The sequence below is a fragment of the Pogoniulus pusillus genome, chromosome 33 (genome assembly GCF_015220805.1).
Source record: "Pogoniulus pusillus isolate bPogPus1 chromosome 33, bPogPus1.pri, whole genome shotgun sequence".
NCBI lineage: Eukaryota > Metazoa > Chordata > Aves > Piciformes > Lybiidae > Pogoniulus > Pogoniulus pusillus.
In genome coordinates this window covers 5457889-5475829 of record NC_087296.1, presented here as the reverse complement: position 1 = coordinate 5475829, position 17941 = coordinate 5457889, and the positions used below count along the sequence as shown (strand labels likewise).

General features: G+C 41.0%; 1 protein-coding gene across 2 annotated transcripts in view; it reads left to right on the top strand.

The window, feature by feature from the left end:
* LAMA4 (laminin subunit alpha 4) overlaps nucleotides 1–13694 on the top strand; it is an 87334-nt gene extending 73640 nt beyond the window's left edge. For both annotated transcript variants that reach the window (XM_064170110.1, XM_064170109.1), the window contains 10 exons: nucleotides 576–740; nucleotides 1430–1583; nucleotides 2150–2343; nucleotides 4345–4534; nucleotides 5360–5515; nucleotides 6331–6490; nucleotides 8205–8335; nucleotides 10487–10580; nucleotides 11537–11656; nucleotides 13117–13694. In XM_064170110.1, the coding sequence (XP_064026180.1) occupies nucleotides 576–740; nucleotides 1430–1583; nucleotides 2150–2343; nucleotides 4345–4534; nucleotides 5360–5515; nucleotides 6331–6490; nucleotides 8205–8335; nucleotides 10487–10580; nucleotides 11537–11656; nucleotides 13117–13262 (1510 nt within the window). In that variant the 3' untranslated portion in view covers nucleotides 13263–13694. The remainder of the gene's footprint in view (nucleotides 1–575; nucleotides 741–1429; nucleotides 1584–2149; nucleotides 2344–4344; nucleotides 4535–5359; nucleotides 5516–6330; nucleotides 6491–8204; nucleotides 8336–10486; nucleotides 10581–11536; nucleotides 11657–13116) is intronic.
* Nucleotides 13695–17941: the final 4247 nt, after the last annotated feature.

Sequence of the window (17941 nt, the reverse complement as noted above, 5' to 3'; positions counted from 1 at the left end):
GCATCCAAGAAATACAGGTTGAAAAACTGAAGGTGTGAAAATGTGCCTTGGAATAGCTGTGATGTTTAAGTGTGTTGAATTCTGAATTTGCCAAACAAAATCAACCTCTGATGCCTTAGGTACACTCAGTTTCTTATTAAAACAGGAGATTCCTTCTGACTTTTTTGCAGCAATTAGTGTGTTGGAAAATGGTATTAGGTAAAAACCACATATAAGCTCAAACATCAGTGTACTCTGATGAAAGAGAAAGAAAAGGGATAGAGGGATAAAGGACCAGTGTGTGCTTAGACCTTATTTTACTTCCAGCCATTTATTACCAATCCTTTATCTCTTCATTGTGCAGATGATGTTTTTTGTACTTCACAATTATTATGAAATCCATGGTCCCCTAGGCTCAGCTTTGCCAAAAGGTTATTGCACTGCTGCTTGTTGCACAGCTAGAAGCCACTTTGAGCAGTGTCATTCTGTGATGCAGACCCCGAGTGAAGCATTCTGGGTCCGTGCTGTATGTTGTCTAACCACTGGTACTGATGTTTCTGAAACTAGCCTACAAAATGGATGCTTTGCCTTTGCAGATATGAGCTGACTGTCGACGACAAGAAACAAAGCAAGAAGAACCCAGCAAAGGACAGAGCAGGGAAAAGCCCAAACAGCAACAAGAAGTTTTATTTCGGTGGCTCTCCCCTCAGAACACAGCAAGCCAACTTCACTGGCTGCATAAGCAACGCTTACTTCACTAGGTGTGTAGCATCCTCCCAAACACATTGCCAGGCACTTGCTGCCTGACAGCTTGCCTGACAACTCAAGAGAACTGATTTATTGTCACAACAAAAAAATCCCTGTCTCATTTTGTGAGGCCACACAGTATGTGTAAGTTTCTTACCTCATTTGCCATGGAATCTGTTGGCACAAACCTGCCAGATGAAGATATTGTTAAAGTGGGAATCACTTGATGCAAATCAGCTTTCAGTCCTGCACCTGCTAACACTGCTGGTGCAATGTATAATTTGCATAGCTGTAATTTACATTCCCATTAGGTAGCTTTCAGCTCTGCCTTTGAAACAAAATGACACCAAGGCATCTCACAGAAGCTGGGCGAGTCAGAAGTTGGGTCATGTGAAAGTGGTCTGAATTTGTTGATCCTGATCACTTTATGAAATGGTCTTGTGAAGAAAATTTTAAAGTGAATTTCATGCTGCAGATCGATGCTGTTTCTGCACGTATAGATACATCAGGCAGAAGGAGTATAGGCTGCCTGCATTACACATTGACTGATAAATCTGTATTTCTATCCATGATCCAAGGATGCCCACCCAAACATCATCTAAACTACAAATAATGAATTCTATTACTTTTATGAAGACAGCTACAATACTTGGGGGGAGGGGGGGGAAATAACCCTGTTCTTTTCATCCTCTGTTTGAAACAGATTGGATCGAGAGGTTGAAGTGGAAGATTTCCAGCAGTACCCTGAGAAAGTTCAGGCTTCTTTGTATGGGTGTCCTGTTGAAACTCCTCCAGCTGCTCTTCTCCATAAGAAAGGAAAAAACTCATCAAAAGCCAAAGGAAATCGTAATAAAAAGGTTTGCTACAAATGGCCCTAGTACTACCCTAAAGTAGCTAACACACACTGGGCCATGACTGAGAATTCTCCAGATCATGGATCCAAAATGTATTGCACAAAGACTATTTCCAATCCACACCAGAAGGGAGCGTGTTCCTTTACATATTCCATCACTGCAGACAAATGCCTTGACACAATCTAACTGCCCTGTGCTTACTTCAATCTCCTGTGATAGAACTGTAAAACAAAATTCATGACCTCTTCGAAAGAGTGCTGCAGAAATGAGCCTCAATTCCTTCTGTATCCAGAAGGCAATAAGCTCGATTTTATTCTCAGCCAACTTCTGTGTGGCTCCTTCTACAGCATACAATTAGCAGCTGAGGGAACTGGGGCTGTTTAGTGTGGGGAAGAGGAGACTCAAGGGACACCTTTTCCTCTCTACAACTCCCTGAAAGGAGGTCACAGGTAAAAAGCAACAGGCTGACAGGTAGTGGCCTCAAGATGTTCCAGGGGAGGTTTAGATTTTGATTCCATTATGTCAATTCTTAGTTAAAATTTCTGGTTAATGGCTCTCTTTCTATGAAGGTCGGAAGAGACAAAGACAAGATTTCACAGCCTTCACCTGGCCTCAAAAAACTATATCAAGAAGTGAATATGCAAAGAGACTCTCAGTGCCACCTGCCCATGAATCCCAAGGCAACTGAGCACGCATATCAGTTTGGAGGAACGGCCAACAGCCGCCAAGAATTTGATCGCATACCAAAGGATTTCAGCCAAAGGTAAGGGGACCTCAGAAACAAAGATTAAATATACTAGGGAGAAGAAAGATGTATTTCAAATATTAAAAGGTACACATTTCTGCTGTTATTGTGGATTTCCCCTTTATATCTTAGGCCATTTTTTGTATAAAGCTTGTTGGTAGGATGTATTAAAAGGTGTTTCAGTCGAGTAAGAGTAATAAATAGTGTTTCTAGTTAATTGCTCTTGTGGAGTCATCATCATTGTGCCTCCCTGACTATATGCATGAAGACTTTGAAGACCTTAGTTCTATACAAAGTACCTTTGGTCTCTTCACACAAGAAGCAATGACATGAGAGCAGAGCTGGAAAAGAACACAGCAGTTCAGCAAGAAATGAAGCAGTTAGGTGCGGAGTGGGCTGTGTTAGCTGTTTCAAGGTTAGGACTCTACACAGTGAAGTAGGACATAAAGCTATGAAAACCATATCCGATTCAATCCATAATGGAGCTTCAAGTAATTAATAATGAGTCCAGATATTGTGGACATCTAATTCTCAGGCGTCCAAAGAATGTGCTATATGGTATATTACGAACAGCAAAGGATTTTAGGTTAATAATGTCCAAGAAAGACTATAACAAGACTGCACTTCCTGGAAGCACATTAGACCATTAACTCAGAAAAGAAGAGTGTTATTTCCTGACTTCAATAACCAAAACACACTACACTCATTTTGTTTCAACTGTTTTACTTTAGGGCAGTCCTGACATTGCCCATATGAAGGAAAACCCAAGCTCTAATACACCTCTTCAGCCTACAAGACATATTTGTTTTACAACTGTTAAAACATCTCCATCATTGTAATGTGCATTGTAAAAAACACCAAAACAAAACATTGTTTATGATGGTCCAGAACAACCATTGCTGGCAGGGGAAAAGCAGTTGTTGGAAAACACAGGAACATATGTGTTGGGAATGTACACATGCACGCACTGTACATGCACTGCATGTCCAGACTCGTCAGGCAATAAGAATGGAAGCTAGGTTAGCCACCTGACATAAAAAGGCACTCTTCTACACCAGCACAGCTTTGCTATTTTTAAGACCCAAAATACAAATAGCAATTATGCCTACTACAAGAGGGATATGGATGTGCTGGAAGGTGTCCAGAGAAAGGATGATCAGAGGGCTGGAGCTGCTCTGCTATGAGGAGAGACTGAGGGATTCGAGGCTGTTCAGTTTGGAGAGGAGAAGGCTCCAAGGTGACCTTATTGTGGCCTTTCAGTATCTTAAAGGGGCCTACAAGAAAGCTGGGGAAGGACTCTGTAGGCTATCAGGGAGTGACAGGACTAGGGGGAATGGAATAAAGCTAGAAATTGGTGTATTCAGACTGGATGTCAGGAAGAAGTTCTTCACCATAAGGGTGGTGAGATCCTGGAATGGGTTGCCCAGGGAGGTGGTGCAAGCCTTATCCCTGCAGGTATGTAAGGCCAAGCTGGATGAGGCTCTAGAAAGCCTGATCTAGTGCGAGGTGTCCATGCCCACAGCAGGGGGGTTTGGAACTATGTGATCCTTATGGTCCCTTCCAACCTTGACTGATTTTATGATTCCCTGTTGCTAGTGTTAAACCAAGCTGGCATAACTTGCCATGTTGTCTTGGACTTCACAAGGAACTACAAGGGAGAAGCTTAGAAGTGGGTCTGGACTAACATTAAAGATTTGTGAAACATCATGCCATCACTGCTAAAAAAGTCCCTCAATGATGCTGTCCAACAAGAATGAAAATGCAGTGCATATACTGTTAGATTTGGTGGCCTGTATTGATTTTATTCGCTCCAGGGGGTTAAATTCTTTTAAACAAGTTCATTGCAATGCAGCTTCCTCTCCAACTTTGACTTTTGTTCCAAAACCCGGCAAGCAATGTTTCTATAAAGCAGATGTATGTTCCTTTGGATAAGAGGAAAATCTCAGTCTTCCTCTGCCTGCAGCTTGATTAAATCAATTACATCTACTCTAATTTTAACATTGTATTTTTATGTGGCAGAGCTCAGTTCTCTATCAATCTGAAAACTCACTCCTCTCACGGAATGATTTTCTACGTCTCGGATGAAAAAGAGACCAACTTCATGGCTCTTTTCGTTGCTCATGGCCGACTCATTTTCGTGTTTAATGCTGGCCAGCAGAAGATAAGGATTAAGAGCCAAGAGAAATACAACGATGGCCTTTGGCACAATGTAAGTAAAAGAAAGCAATCTTTATGATGGCACACACCTTGCAAGGCTGCAGTCAATACACTGCTAATGGGACAGCTCAGAGAGTTTTCATTCATATGTTCACAACCACACCTTCTGCCAATGTTTTTCAATCTTCTATGCAGCATTTTATCAAGTTATTAACTAGAGACAGGAAAGTGGGTCATTCACAAAAACAGCAATTCCCAACACTAACACCTGAACACAAGTGCAAAAATAAGCAGAACAGTGAAGCATTAAGAGTTAAGCCAGATAGAAAAGGAAGGAATAGGAGAACTTTGTTCAGCAAATTTCTTCGAAGTGCCTAAGCAAGGAGCATAGCTGTCTTAGGCTCCCTCTGCAGTCTGTGAAAAGACAAAGCCAATTTTAGGGGTCAAGATGAATTTCCCTCCTCTCTCCTCACTGACTATAGAGGAAATATACGGTTACTAAACTCCCAACGCAGGCACTTAAGTATTTAAAACAGGCTGGATACACCCAGACCTTGAAACTGATAAAGATTATGAAAATGCTAGCAGTGATATCACAGTGATAAGAATATATGACAGGCAGGTGTCAGTAGACACATCTGAATACCTTGCATACCTCTGCCTTGTCCATTAAAAAGGTAAGAAAGTCAGCAGCTCTGTTGTCTGGCCTCTACATGAATGTGAAAAGCAAAGGCTGTCCAGCACAGAGCACTGGAGTTACAACAGGCTTATAGGTTATCACTCACACACCTTGCTCAAACTTATCTTACTCCACTGCACAGGACTGTTCTCTCAACAGATACAAGTAATCTTCCAGATTTTTTTCCTCCCTTTCTAGGTGATATTTACTCGAGGCAAAAATATTGGCCGCCTGATTATTGATGGTCTCCGAGTACTGGAAGAACCTTTCCGTGGTACTGCTAACAGCTGGCAGGTCACTGAACCGCTCTATATTGGGGGTGTAGCTCCTGGAAAAGCTGTTAAAAATATCCAGGTAAAGCAGACACCCAAAATATCACCCCCACTGCTCTATGTCTAATGTAAAAGCTGAATGTAGGGATGAGTCCACGTGAAAGCATATTGTGATCTGAATCCTCAGCACACTGAAGAGCACACCACTTGGATCAAGTGGATAGAAAGCTCCCACAGGGATGGACTGGCAGTATCTGGGCAGAACCCCCACAGACTTGGAGCAGCAGCTAGAAAGCCAGTGGTCCCGAAGGAACAGAGAAATCCTAGTGACATCCAAGCATAGATTAGACAGGCATAGTTAAGGGAGAATTGCACACTAAGGTCTGAGGTACAGATCAGTTTTGGAGAGATTTAGTAGTTGTCTTAGTATGTGTTTTTAAATGGTACCAAAAGTCAGGATTCTCCTCTGTATCTTAGTAATGAATTATATGGAAAGGAGTCTTAAAGCAAAAATTAACAAAGTGAAGTCTCCTTCAAGGTCATCTTTAGTATTCCATTCCTAGCAAGAGTTATGTGCTCAGCAAAAGCAAACCCCTCTCTTGCCTTGAGGATATGAGGTACATATAACACTGCCTTGCTTTTGTGCTTTGCTTCTCGCAGTTCAGTAAGGACTGTGTGAGAAACACAAGCTGGAATTACCTTGAAGTCATCAGATAGACAGGAGAGGCTACAGACTGCATCTGCCCCATTTCTTTTCTCTGGAAACAGTTTTTCTTTTAATTAAAAACAGACAATCACAGGCTTACAGCTCATAAACAAGTACAAATAAGGACAGCAGAGTTGATTTCCTTCCATAAGCAGTTCATCTACTAATCATGCTTTTCTTTTTCCCCCCAGATTAACTCTGTCTACAGTTTTAATGGCTGTCTCAGCAATTTACAGCTCAATGGAAGATCAATTACTTCAGCTTCACAGACATTTAGCGTAACACCTTGCTTTGAAGGCCCATCAGAAGCAGGAACGTACTTTTCATCAGAAGGAGGATATGTCGTCCTTGGTAAAGCACTACTAAAAGTATCCCATAATAAGAGTATAGAGTTCACTGTGGGGGGTTTCTGAATGGCATATTTCCTACAGGGTGTGGTGATTTCTGAGGCTGATTTGTGAGGATTATGAGATACAGATCATCACTGTGCTAAGCAGGTCACAAGGGCACCATGAAATGTAACAAGTTGATGCCTAAATACACCTTCATGTGAGCATTTCACATAGAATCATTTCACAGAGAAACAGATTCTAATGTCATAGAATGACTTAGGTTGGAAGGGACCTCAGAGATCATCTACTTGAACCTCTCAAATAGACTTGGCTGCTCAAAGCCTTATCCAACCTGGCCCTGAACACTACTACTGAGAAGGAATCCACAACCTCCCTGGGCAAGCCATTCCAGAGTCTCACTACCCTCATACTGAAGAACTTCTTCCTAAGATCCAGCCTAAACCTACTGTCCCTCAGCTTCAAACCATTTCCCCCTTGTCCTGTTGCTAGACACCTCTATGAAAAGTCCCTCTCCAGCCTTCCTGTAAGATCCATTCAGCTCTTGGAAGGCAGCTCTAAGGTACCTCCAGTCTTCTATTCTCCAGGCTGAACAACCCCAACTCCCTCTGCCTGACCTCATAGGAGAGATGCTCCAGCCCTTGAATCATCTTGCTCCAACAGCTCTGTGTCCTTCTTATTCTGGAGACACCAGAACTGAATGCAATACTCAAGGTGGGATCTCACCAGAGCAGAGTAAAGGGGCAGAATCCCCTCTCTTGCTCTGCTGGCCACACTCCTCTTAATACAACACAGCACACAATTTGCCTTCTGGGCTGCAAGAGAGCATTTCCAGCTCCTGTTGCACTTCTCATCAATCAATACACTCACGTCTCTTCCTTCAGATCTTCTCTCACTCCACCCAGGTTTGTGCCTGGCACTGGCCTGTCCTTCATCTAGTGAAAATAATCACAGACATATAGAAGTCCACATGGCTAAGACCAAGTGCACCAGCAAAACAGTCACTCCATTTTTAATTAATAAAACAACATGTGATTAAAAAATCCTAAGGAAAAACTTTGTGCATGTCTTGTTAATGACCAGCATGACAGAACACATCTTTGCTGTCATTAGTCCTGCTGCATTCCAGGAAGTGTTTAATGAGAGGGTTTAGGTCACACAGGCTCTGGTCTAAATAGGAAAGGAAAGTGCACAATCCTATTTATTTGCAACACCTAGGAGAGTGAGACTATTTCTAATTTGCTCCCTGACCTCTCACCAGACTGGAAAAAGGAGCTTCTTCTAGTGAATCATCAAAACTCAAGTGAACTCCCACTCACTGTATCAAGACTACTGAGTGTCTATCAAACCGCACAGTAAGAAACTGCCAAAAGAGACAGATAATTTACTTTCTGGTCCATCCACTTCATTGCTAAGAAGTATCTTTTAAACAAACAAACAAAAAAAAAGATATTTTTTAAATGACAAGAAGAATAAAGAAACCTTTATTAGTACTCCAGGCAAACATAATCACAACCAAATTGCCATGGGTCATTGAGAGCATATCATGCCATCCCTTCAAGTATATGCACCAGCACAAGATTTAATACTTTTAAAGACAGGACAAATAAATTCCACTCTGGGCTTTGAATTTCTGTTCTGACTTTGAATAAATGTCCAATTTAATCACTAGCAGCACAAAAAGAACATCTGTTTGTTTGTTTTTTACTTTGCAGATGAAACCTTCAGTTTAGGCTTGAAGTTTGAAGTTGTTTTTGAAATACGTCCCCGAAGCAGCTCGGGGATTCTACTGCATGGTCACAGTGTGAATGGGGAGTACCTGAACATGCACATGAAAAATGGACAGGTATAATGAAAAACTATATAATATATCATTTTCTTTACTGCTTTGACTGGCTCCTCTCCTACCTACTTGGGCTCTGCTATATGCAGCTTGTGTCTTAACAAATATATCATTAATGGACTCTTATACTTCACCTCAATATATTAACTTCTTAGACTAGGCAACCCAGATATTTATTTTAAAACACAAAAAAACAACACTAAGCCAAAGTCACACCACTTCACTGATGCCAACCATAAATATTTAATCATTAGTTGAAAAGAAGCAAGAGCACTGACTCCTTGGTGCTCCTCTTTTCATCCACACATTAAAAATGCATAACAGTTACAAGTAAGGTAACTGGCAGTGAATTTTTATTTCTTTGTTACTAGTTTCGAGCTGTACTCAGCCTCTCCTTCCTTTAACATATCTGTCTGTGGTGGGGAAAATGAGGGAAAGGAAAGTTCTGATTTGTCTGGTGATCTGGCTTCTGAGCTGGGTCTTTGTAAGGCTGTCAACTGGGAGAGGTTTGAAATGAATCAGATAGTTGTTGCTGTTGCTAGTTTTTAATCATGTCCATCACTAAAACCTGGATCCCTTCATGCTATGCATTGCCCACATACAGCAAGAAGCTGCAGACTAAGTGGACAAAATAAGCAAAGGTTTAGAGCAGAGGAAGTATTTTTCCTAATTTTTTTTTTCAGAGAAGAAACTCAGGGCACAGTCAAGAGTCTCACTCAGCAGTGTGGATATTCTTTAACCACTGCACCATACTACCCAGTATCTAACCATCTACCCAAGTGAAAGGGTATTTAAGTGCCCCTATATATTTTGTCCAAGGATAGATAAAAGACAACACTAAGATCATTTCATCTTTCCTTGCTGGTAGTCTTGAAGAAAAACAAGCTTAAAATATCTTAGGCATAATTCTATTGAAATAGAGATCCTCTAAAATAAAATATATGTTTACTTGCAACATTTTCAATCAGCATTATCAAGGACAACTTAGACAACTAAAAAGCCTGAGTGGATGGACTTTGTATTTGGAAAGAGTGATTGGCATTAGAATGGGCTGCCTGGGGACGTGGTAGAGCCACCATTCCTGGAGGTGTTTAACAGGAGGTTGGATGAGGCACTTAGTGCCATGGTTTAGTTAATTAGAAGGGTTAGGTGACAGGTTGGACTCGATGATCCTAGAGGTCTTTTCCAACCTGATTAATTCGGTGATTCTGTGGAGTTTTCTAGTCATGACCACTGAGAGCCCAGCACACCCCCCCAGTAGGGCAGAACACTGTTCTGCCGCTGCCATAACATTCCCATGTAGGAAGATACTGATCCACACAACTAAAGGAGAGGTGAAAATCCAGAATTAGATTCACTTTCTAGCTCTGGCAGAGATTTGGTGGTAAGCCTGATCAAGTAACTTAGAAGTCATTCTTAAGCTCCCTTTCTCCCATCTTGTGTCTGTGTTTATACTTGGGCTTTTCATGACTTTTCAGTGGCTAGCAAGATGCCAAAACTTCATCTCATGCCTCTAAAACACTAATTTACCAGACAGGAAATTAGAGAGTAGCAATACTAGAACATTTGACTGAAATTAGCTGCTATTTTTCTAATACTTTTTAACTCTTCCTTGAGTTCAAATTGGAAATGTTGAGACCTACTGAATCTAAAAAAAAAACTCACTCCTAAATTTGTGCATTAGGAAAGTGCTTTAGTTTAAAGAATGTGATGAAATCACATTTTCATTTCATGTATGTAGTAGACATGTTTTGCTCCCTTGAGTGGGGAATACAGCATGATCTTGAGGGTCTCTTCCAACCTGGTTGATTCTATCACAGGCTCACAGGATGTTAGGGGTTGGAAGGGATTCAAGGAGATCATCAAGTCCAACCATCCTGCCAGAGCAGGACAATACTATCTAACACAGATCACAGAAGAACACATCCAGACAGCTCTTGAAAGTCTCCATAGAAGGAGACTCCACAACCTCTCTGTGAAGCCTATTCCAGTGCTCTGTGACCCTTAAAGAAGTTCATCCTTGTATTGAGGCGGAACCTCTTTTGCTGCAATTTGCACCCATTGCTCCTTGTCTTATGATTCTATGATTAAAAGAGAAGAGGGAAATAGAACAGGAGGGGGTTAACAGTCCTGACTACATTATTTCTTCCCCAGGTTACTGTGAAACTGAACAATGGCATCAGGGATTTTTCAACTTCAGTGACATTGAAACAGAGTCTCTGCGATGGCAGGTGGCACCGAATTGCAGGTCAGTAAAACATCATCATCCTCCTAAACAAGGTGACAAAGCAGAGTTCTGCCTTCCCAAATACCCATCTCCATAGGCCAAGTGCACTGGGAATAAGGTCCTATTTTTACTTCTTCCTTTTCACCTCTCAGACATAGGTTTGTGTGCAAGACACAGTCGTATTCATCCCTCAGACACAGAAACTGTAGTTTCCTGGGAGAACAAACATGAGTTCTTACAAAGAACAAGCAAAGATGGAAGGTCCTTGTCCAAAGAACTCAAGATAGCCTATCTGAACTGCTGGCAGCAAAGTTGTATACCAAATAACATTAATCTTCTCTCACTTAAAGGTTAAATGGGTAGGCAAAATGTAGTAGGCACAAATACATGTCCTTAAAGGTCAAACAACAGCTCAGCCTCACACAGAGAGATGTCTACAGCCAGGATTTTGCCTCTGTGCCAGACAGCTATCCCTCCTCCCTAAGTCTGATAGTCAAAAAACATTTCTAAGCCTCAGGCACTTTGAACTCCCTCACTTTCCTGTTTAGATGCTGACCTGGGATGTGTTCCAGTGTCACATCCAGCAGAGATACAAGTGTGCACCCTTTACTCATGCATTCTGGTTTCCTTCTGAAGGAAATTCATGCAAACAAGAAAGGAGGAAACTCCACTTCATTCTAGTACATCTTTGATTTGGAATGATTTGTTAGAGTTTATCTAAGCTGCACACCACTGTATGCTCATGTCCTGTAGCCCAAGCACAGCTGCCAGTAATCAAAGCTCCTGCCCTTGCACCACATTTTCCATGGGCTCCACTCTGTGCCAGAATCTGCCCAAATCCTGTCAGTGCTGCCTCACGCCCAATCTAACAAACACCAAATCAAGCTACTCCAATTAAACAGGTTAACTCCTCTCTGTCACAGAAAACTCAGGTGTTGTTACTTAACAATCTTCTTGATCTCTGTTCCTTCTTTCAGTTATCAGAGATGCTAATGTGGTGCAGCTGGATGTAGACTCTGAAGTCAACCATGTGGTAGGGCCACTAAATCCAAAGGCAACTGATCACAGGGAGCCAGTGTTTATTGGAGGTGTACCAGGTAAGTTTTTGGCACCTTTGTGGTACACTGTTCTCACATTTCAACGTGTTTTCCAGAGGCACCAGAAAGACATAGCTTTCATTTTGAGAAAGAACAAAACATCTCATGTGAACAACCTGGTAAAATTTAAAGGCTCAAGAGCTGGTCAGAAATGTTCTGCCTCAAAGTTCTTGAATTAAAAGTGCTGCATCAATGAAATTAAGATAGTCACAGTTGCTGGAGGGTCAGGTATGGAGTCAGTAAAGAAGTCAGCCAGCAAAACAAAAGGTCACTTCTTTTTTCCCCATTTTACTTTGCAGTATGGAGTTACTATTTTTAAGAAATTATTTCTTTCTTTAAGGAACTGGAAACTCACTGCCACTGTAACTGGAGTCTCAAGGTTTTGCGGGTATTAGGCTTCTTTCCTCTTCAAGCAACTGCATCTTTGACACAAGACAGAACATGCAGATTCTTTTTCTGACTAGTGATTTCTATTGCACAGATGTCTGTTAATGTGAATTTGTGACTCACAGACCATCTGGGTAGCGTGGGCCAAGATTACTACATTTACTTCCCTTACTCAAACAGAGAGAGTTACTCTTGGGGTTCATATACAAACTGTAATCAACACTACGTGATTCAATTTTTAAGTCATCTCCTGTACATTCCTCATTGAAAACATGCAGCATTGCTTCTGTGCCTTGCATGTCAATCATGGACAGCTCTAACTACAAAATCTATTATATTGTTCATCTTGGGTTAGTGGCTTCAATGTGTGATGTTCTCCTCCACTATCAAGAGGAAAAAATGAGCCTAAAGGGAATAATAAAATTTATGTGCACGTCTGTTCGCTCTTTAAATCCAAACTGGAATTTTATTAGGACAGAACTCTTCCCAGAGAGGTAACAAAAAGTGGTAATTGCAAATACTGTTCTGCTTCATAACAGAGCCTTCTATTCCTCTATTCATCATTGAATACTACAGCAATGCCATCCATACACTGGCTTTAGAATGCTCTTATCATCCTGGCACAGAAAAATCTTACAAGGAACTTCATAACTACAAAGAAGATACAATACCAACTAACACCATGTAAATAAACTAAATGCAGACTAACAAATCAGACACAGATAGCAACACATGTAATGCTGAATGAAACTACAAGCACACACACTGGGATTCATCTATTCCTATTCACATGTCAAAAATGCATGACTGGGCCTCTATTGACCATGTAGTATCTAGACTTTTACATAAATGCAGAGGTCCCTTCCAAACCCTACTACTTTATTATTCTATAAGTCATCATTATTACTCTAATGGTCTCTAAGACCCTGGCAGACATTTTAAATGAGCCAAGGAAGACTCAGCAGAGCTGCAATTAGCAGCAAATTGATTCTGTCATCAAGTTGATTGTTTTGGTCATCATGAGCTCTAATTTTTTTTTTACTTTTTTTTTTTTTTTCATTTACTTCTTCCAGAGTCTCTGCTAACATCCAGCCTGACTACACGCAGCTCCTTCATTGGCTGCATCCGTAACTTCATGATTGATGAAAAACCAGTGAGTTTTAGTAAAGCAGCTTTGGTTAGTGGGGCCGTGAGCATCAATACCTGCCCAGCAGCCTGACAGTGCACTTCATCGATCCCATACAGTTCCTTAGGGCACAAGAAGAAAACCAGAACAAAAGAAACCATGTTCACTGAGAGAAGAAGAATGAAAATATCAAGGAGCCATCTACAGAAAGCAGTATGCTTAAGGGTCACTGCAAACGTTTATGTGCAAACAAATATCACTGAAGAATAAAGGGCTGTTGCTTCTGCACTTCTCTTATTATACCACAAGAGTGAGCTTTACCATTTCTTATGGCCTGTGCCAGCCTTACATGAAAACGTGGACTTATAAAAGACATTAAAATTATATTAAATATGTTACTTTCAAGATAGATCTTCTACATCAATTCATTCCATACCTTAGGTCACCCTCTGTTTTGCAGGAAACGATATGCTAATGCACATTAAAAGTAAAAAATAAAGCTAGATAATAAACTTACCTCACCAATGACTGTGTGCAAAGGTTTGAGTTCATTTTTCCACTCAACTCATTTATAAATCAATTAAAATGGGGGGCAGAGAGCATACCAAATATACAAGCTTACAAATAACAAGACGCTTAACTTTTGATTCAATTTCTAGACTTCATGAATATGTTCTAGCAAAACATGAAGACAGGATGTCTATCTTTTAAGTCCTGTAAGTGACCATTTACCTAAAGGGGGTAATTTTAAAACAATATTGGCGTTATGTGGGAAGGGAAAGACAAAATTCAAAATGTCAAACATTTTTCTCTACTTTTTAAAATGCACTTGCACACAAACCCAACACTAAATCCACAACCTCATTGTGCTCTCCTTTGCACTAACATAACACAAGTGAAGACAAAGTATGGAAAGCAGAATCACATCAGATTTTCAGCCAAATCTCTTATCAGAGAAAATCATCAGGTCCTTGTGAGACTGCTGCAGCAGTAATCCCCAAACTAGGAATACATTCCAGTGGAATGTGCCCCAGAAGACTGCTACAGAGGAACTGGAGGTAAATCAGGAGGATGTAAGCAGAAGGCAAAGGGCTGCAAATGTAAGCCATGTTAAAAACCATAGAAGATAGATAGAAGTTATTAGGAGGCTTTAGCTTAAGCACGCTTAACATTAGACACAAGTCACTTGCAGAACTCCGCAGTCCACTGTCTATACTTCAGAAGTAAGCAGTTACAATACCCCTCCAGAGTTTCTCCAAATCAAACACATCATGGATCCCCAACCTACTTACTTGCCTTCACATGCCATCTTTGTCTCAGATACTAAACCAGAATATCTGATCATCTCTTTCCTACTGCCAGCTACTACCCAGACTCTGAATAGAAAACATTTAGGGCTTTTGGGTTGAGATTATTATTATTATTATTGCAGAGGAAGAATGGCCTCAGATCATTGAGCTGCAGCTGGGTGCAGGGGTTAAAAGGGAATTCTCTCTCTCCTTCCAGTGGCAGTGAGTTGTTAAGACCGGCTCAATCTCACAGCACCACAACCTGAACTAGGCTTCTCCAGGACCCAATCTCCAGGACGCAATTGCTGGAGATCAAAAATCAACAGATACTCTGCTTAGATTTGTTCAGTACAAGGATTACTGAAACTCTTTTCAAGGTTGTCTGCAGCTGCTAAGCAAAGATAGCCAAAACCAGCATATGCCTAAGTCACCTATAAACATCACTGTTTATTGAACACTGGTATTAAGCAGACCATTGTATGTTAACAGTTACACGCAGGAGGACAAGATCACAGGATGTCAGGGGTTGGAATGGACGCAAAGAGATCAAGTCCAACCCCCCTGCCAGAACAGGACCATAAAACCTAGCTCAGGTCACACAGGAACACATCCAGACAGGCCTTGAAAGGCTCCAGAGAAGGAGACTCTGCAACCTTTCTAGGAAGCCTGTGCCAGTGCTCTGAGACCCTTATAGTAAAGAAGTTCCCCCTTGTGTTGAGCTGGAACCTCCTGTGCTGCAGCTTCCATCCATTGTTCCTTGTCCACCCAAAGTGACAAAGTGAGCAGACTCTGTCCCCCCCACTCCTGACACCCAACCCTCAGATATTTATAAACATTTATTAAATCCTCTCTCACACATACTAAGAACTTTTCTCCATCCTACATCTACTTCAAACTAAAGCATATTTTCTCATATCCACATCCAACCTCTTGCTTAGCCATAGCTGCTGGGATGAGATTTGATTTTGTTCAGTGGATTCACATTCAAGAATGAATTTTCTGATTAATCAGTCCTTTGCATAATTTATACACAGAAAACTGAAAACACAGTACAATTGTATGTGAATAGAAAACACACTGAAATTCATAAACTGCTACCATTCAGTTTACTTCTCTTTACTACATCACCAGCTAACCAAGCACACCAGCATATCTGGATGATAGAGAATCACAGAATTACAGAATCATAGAATGGTTTAGGTTGGAAGAGGCCTCAAAGGTTGTCCAGTTCCAACCCCCTGCCAGAGGCAGAGACACCTCACATTAGAACCGGTCACTCAAGGCCTCATCCAACCTGGCCTTGAAAACCTGCAGGGCTCCTCTCTGCAGAACAGGTTTTTCCAAAGAAAAATACTATAAACCAGAGGGTACTTGTAGACTCAAGAGACAGCAGAGAATAATGCATATTTCCCTGCCCCCAACATCCAGACAGACCTTGAAATTACTATTCCATATGCACCAAAGGAAGTCTGTGTGTGATGCATTACATTACACAGCTCTGCATTCATTTCAAAGCTCCTGATGCTTAAGAGAAGGCAACTGCCTAAGCAGAAATTCTCCCAGAATTCAATTTGCCTTCTCTATCTATCTTAAAAATTACAGCTCCAAAGTACAAACCCCTTCATCTACAAAGATCTGAGAAAAACCTCCAAGTTCTGAGCTATATTGTCAGATTGTGCATTTGCATTTTCAGTATGAATATAACTATCTCAATTCTGCAGAAAGCCTACAAAAAATTGAGCACTGGCCCTAAGGAGATAACTTTTCTGTGCCACCTCCAAGGTTTCAGTAAGTGTTGCTATAACCATTATCAAAATCAGGGCTACAGATACACTGTTACTGTATCATAGAATATTCTGAAATTTGACTACATGCCTATATAAGAAAAAATCCAATTTCAAGTTGAAATCCTCCACAAACTGCTTCAAAACAGAGTATTTAATTAGGATCTCTGGCTTCCCTACCTGTTTTTTCTGAAGATCTGTAGAGAATTCTCATAGCAAGTGCTTCTTATCAACCCTTCCTTCTCCTCGAGGATCAAGAGAATGGGGAACAGCCTGAAAAGGAAAATGGCAGATGAAGGTCTGACAGTTAATTCCCCCCAAAGCCAACCATTCCAAGTAAACAAAAAACCCAAGAACACAAACCCAAATAAACAAATAAATGCAAACAAACAAAACCCACCACAAAATTAAGTATGTGAACTGAGCCCTGATATAAAGCAAGGAATAACATTAGTACAAATGCCAGTGCATTCTCCCTACAGCAGCATGTGGCCTAAATAGTTAAATGACTCTCATTAAAAAGATGCTGAAAGCACAGCACATATATTTAACTCATGAGGTACATTTGGCTCTTGCTGTGGTTGGGATTTATGGGTTATCACCAGATTCACAGTGGTCCTTGTCAACTCAATTCTTCTCAATAACACAGTAAATTGTTCCTACAATTCAATTATTCATGTTTCAAAGCTGTGCAACACTATTACTGTACAACATCCACAACAAAGCATTACTGATAAAATAAGGGTAAGAAACACACATTAGCATATGACTGTTGATTAAATGATTAACACATACAAAAAGTCTCTGAGGGGGGCAGACTAGATTTGTGCATTTATACTATGGCAGATGAAGTAAGGCTTTATCTACAACAAAACAGAAAGTCAGTGTATGATTATTTCTTTCACATAGTTGAGCTGCTTCTTTCATGAAATCTCTGAGCTCATGCATCAAGGCAAGATGATTATTACACATCCACTTCCTGCCCTTGGACCTCCTTTGGAAGCTTGAAAAAAAAATTCCCATGAGTACGACTTTCAGTTGCATCTCTGAAACAAATATATTTGGGGAAAGCATCTTTTTGTTGGACAGTTTTAGCCATTAAACCTAACTAATGAGTTGCATGGAAGTACTTCTGCATGTAAGATGATGTAAGAAAAACCAAGGAGTGCTGGTAAAAGGCCTTACAGACCAGGTGCACATTTTGAGGGTGTCTGTAGTAAACCATAAAATACCAAACTTTGTAGAAATGTTTGTTTATAGTAGTCAGTTGATAATATGCAAACCTAAACAACAACTACTGCAGAAGTGTCTGCAGCTACCAGTTGGAGATCTGTAATACGTAATCAACACTGGTGAGGCTGCAGCTTGAGTTCTGTGTCCAGTTCTGGGCTCCTCAATTCAAGAGATGTTGAGGTACTGGAATGTGTCCAGAGAAGAGCAACAACACTGGTGAAAGTCCTGGAACACAAACCCTATGAGGAGAGACTGAAGGAGATAGGGGTGTTTAGCCTGGAGAAGAGGAGGCTCAGGGGGGACCTCATTACTGTTTACAACTACCTGAAGGAAGGCTGTAGCCAGGTGGGGTTGGTCTCTTCTACCAGGCAACCAGCAATAGAACAAGGGCATACAGTCTCAAGTTGTGCCGGGGGAAGTATACTCTGGATGTTAGGAGGAAGTTCTTCACAGAGAGAGTGATTGG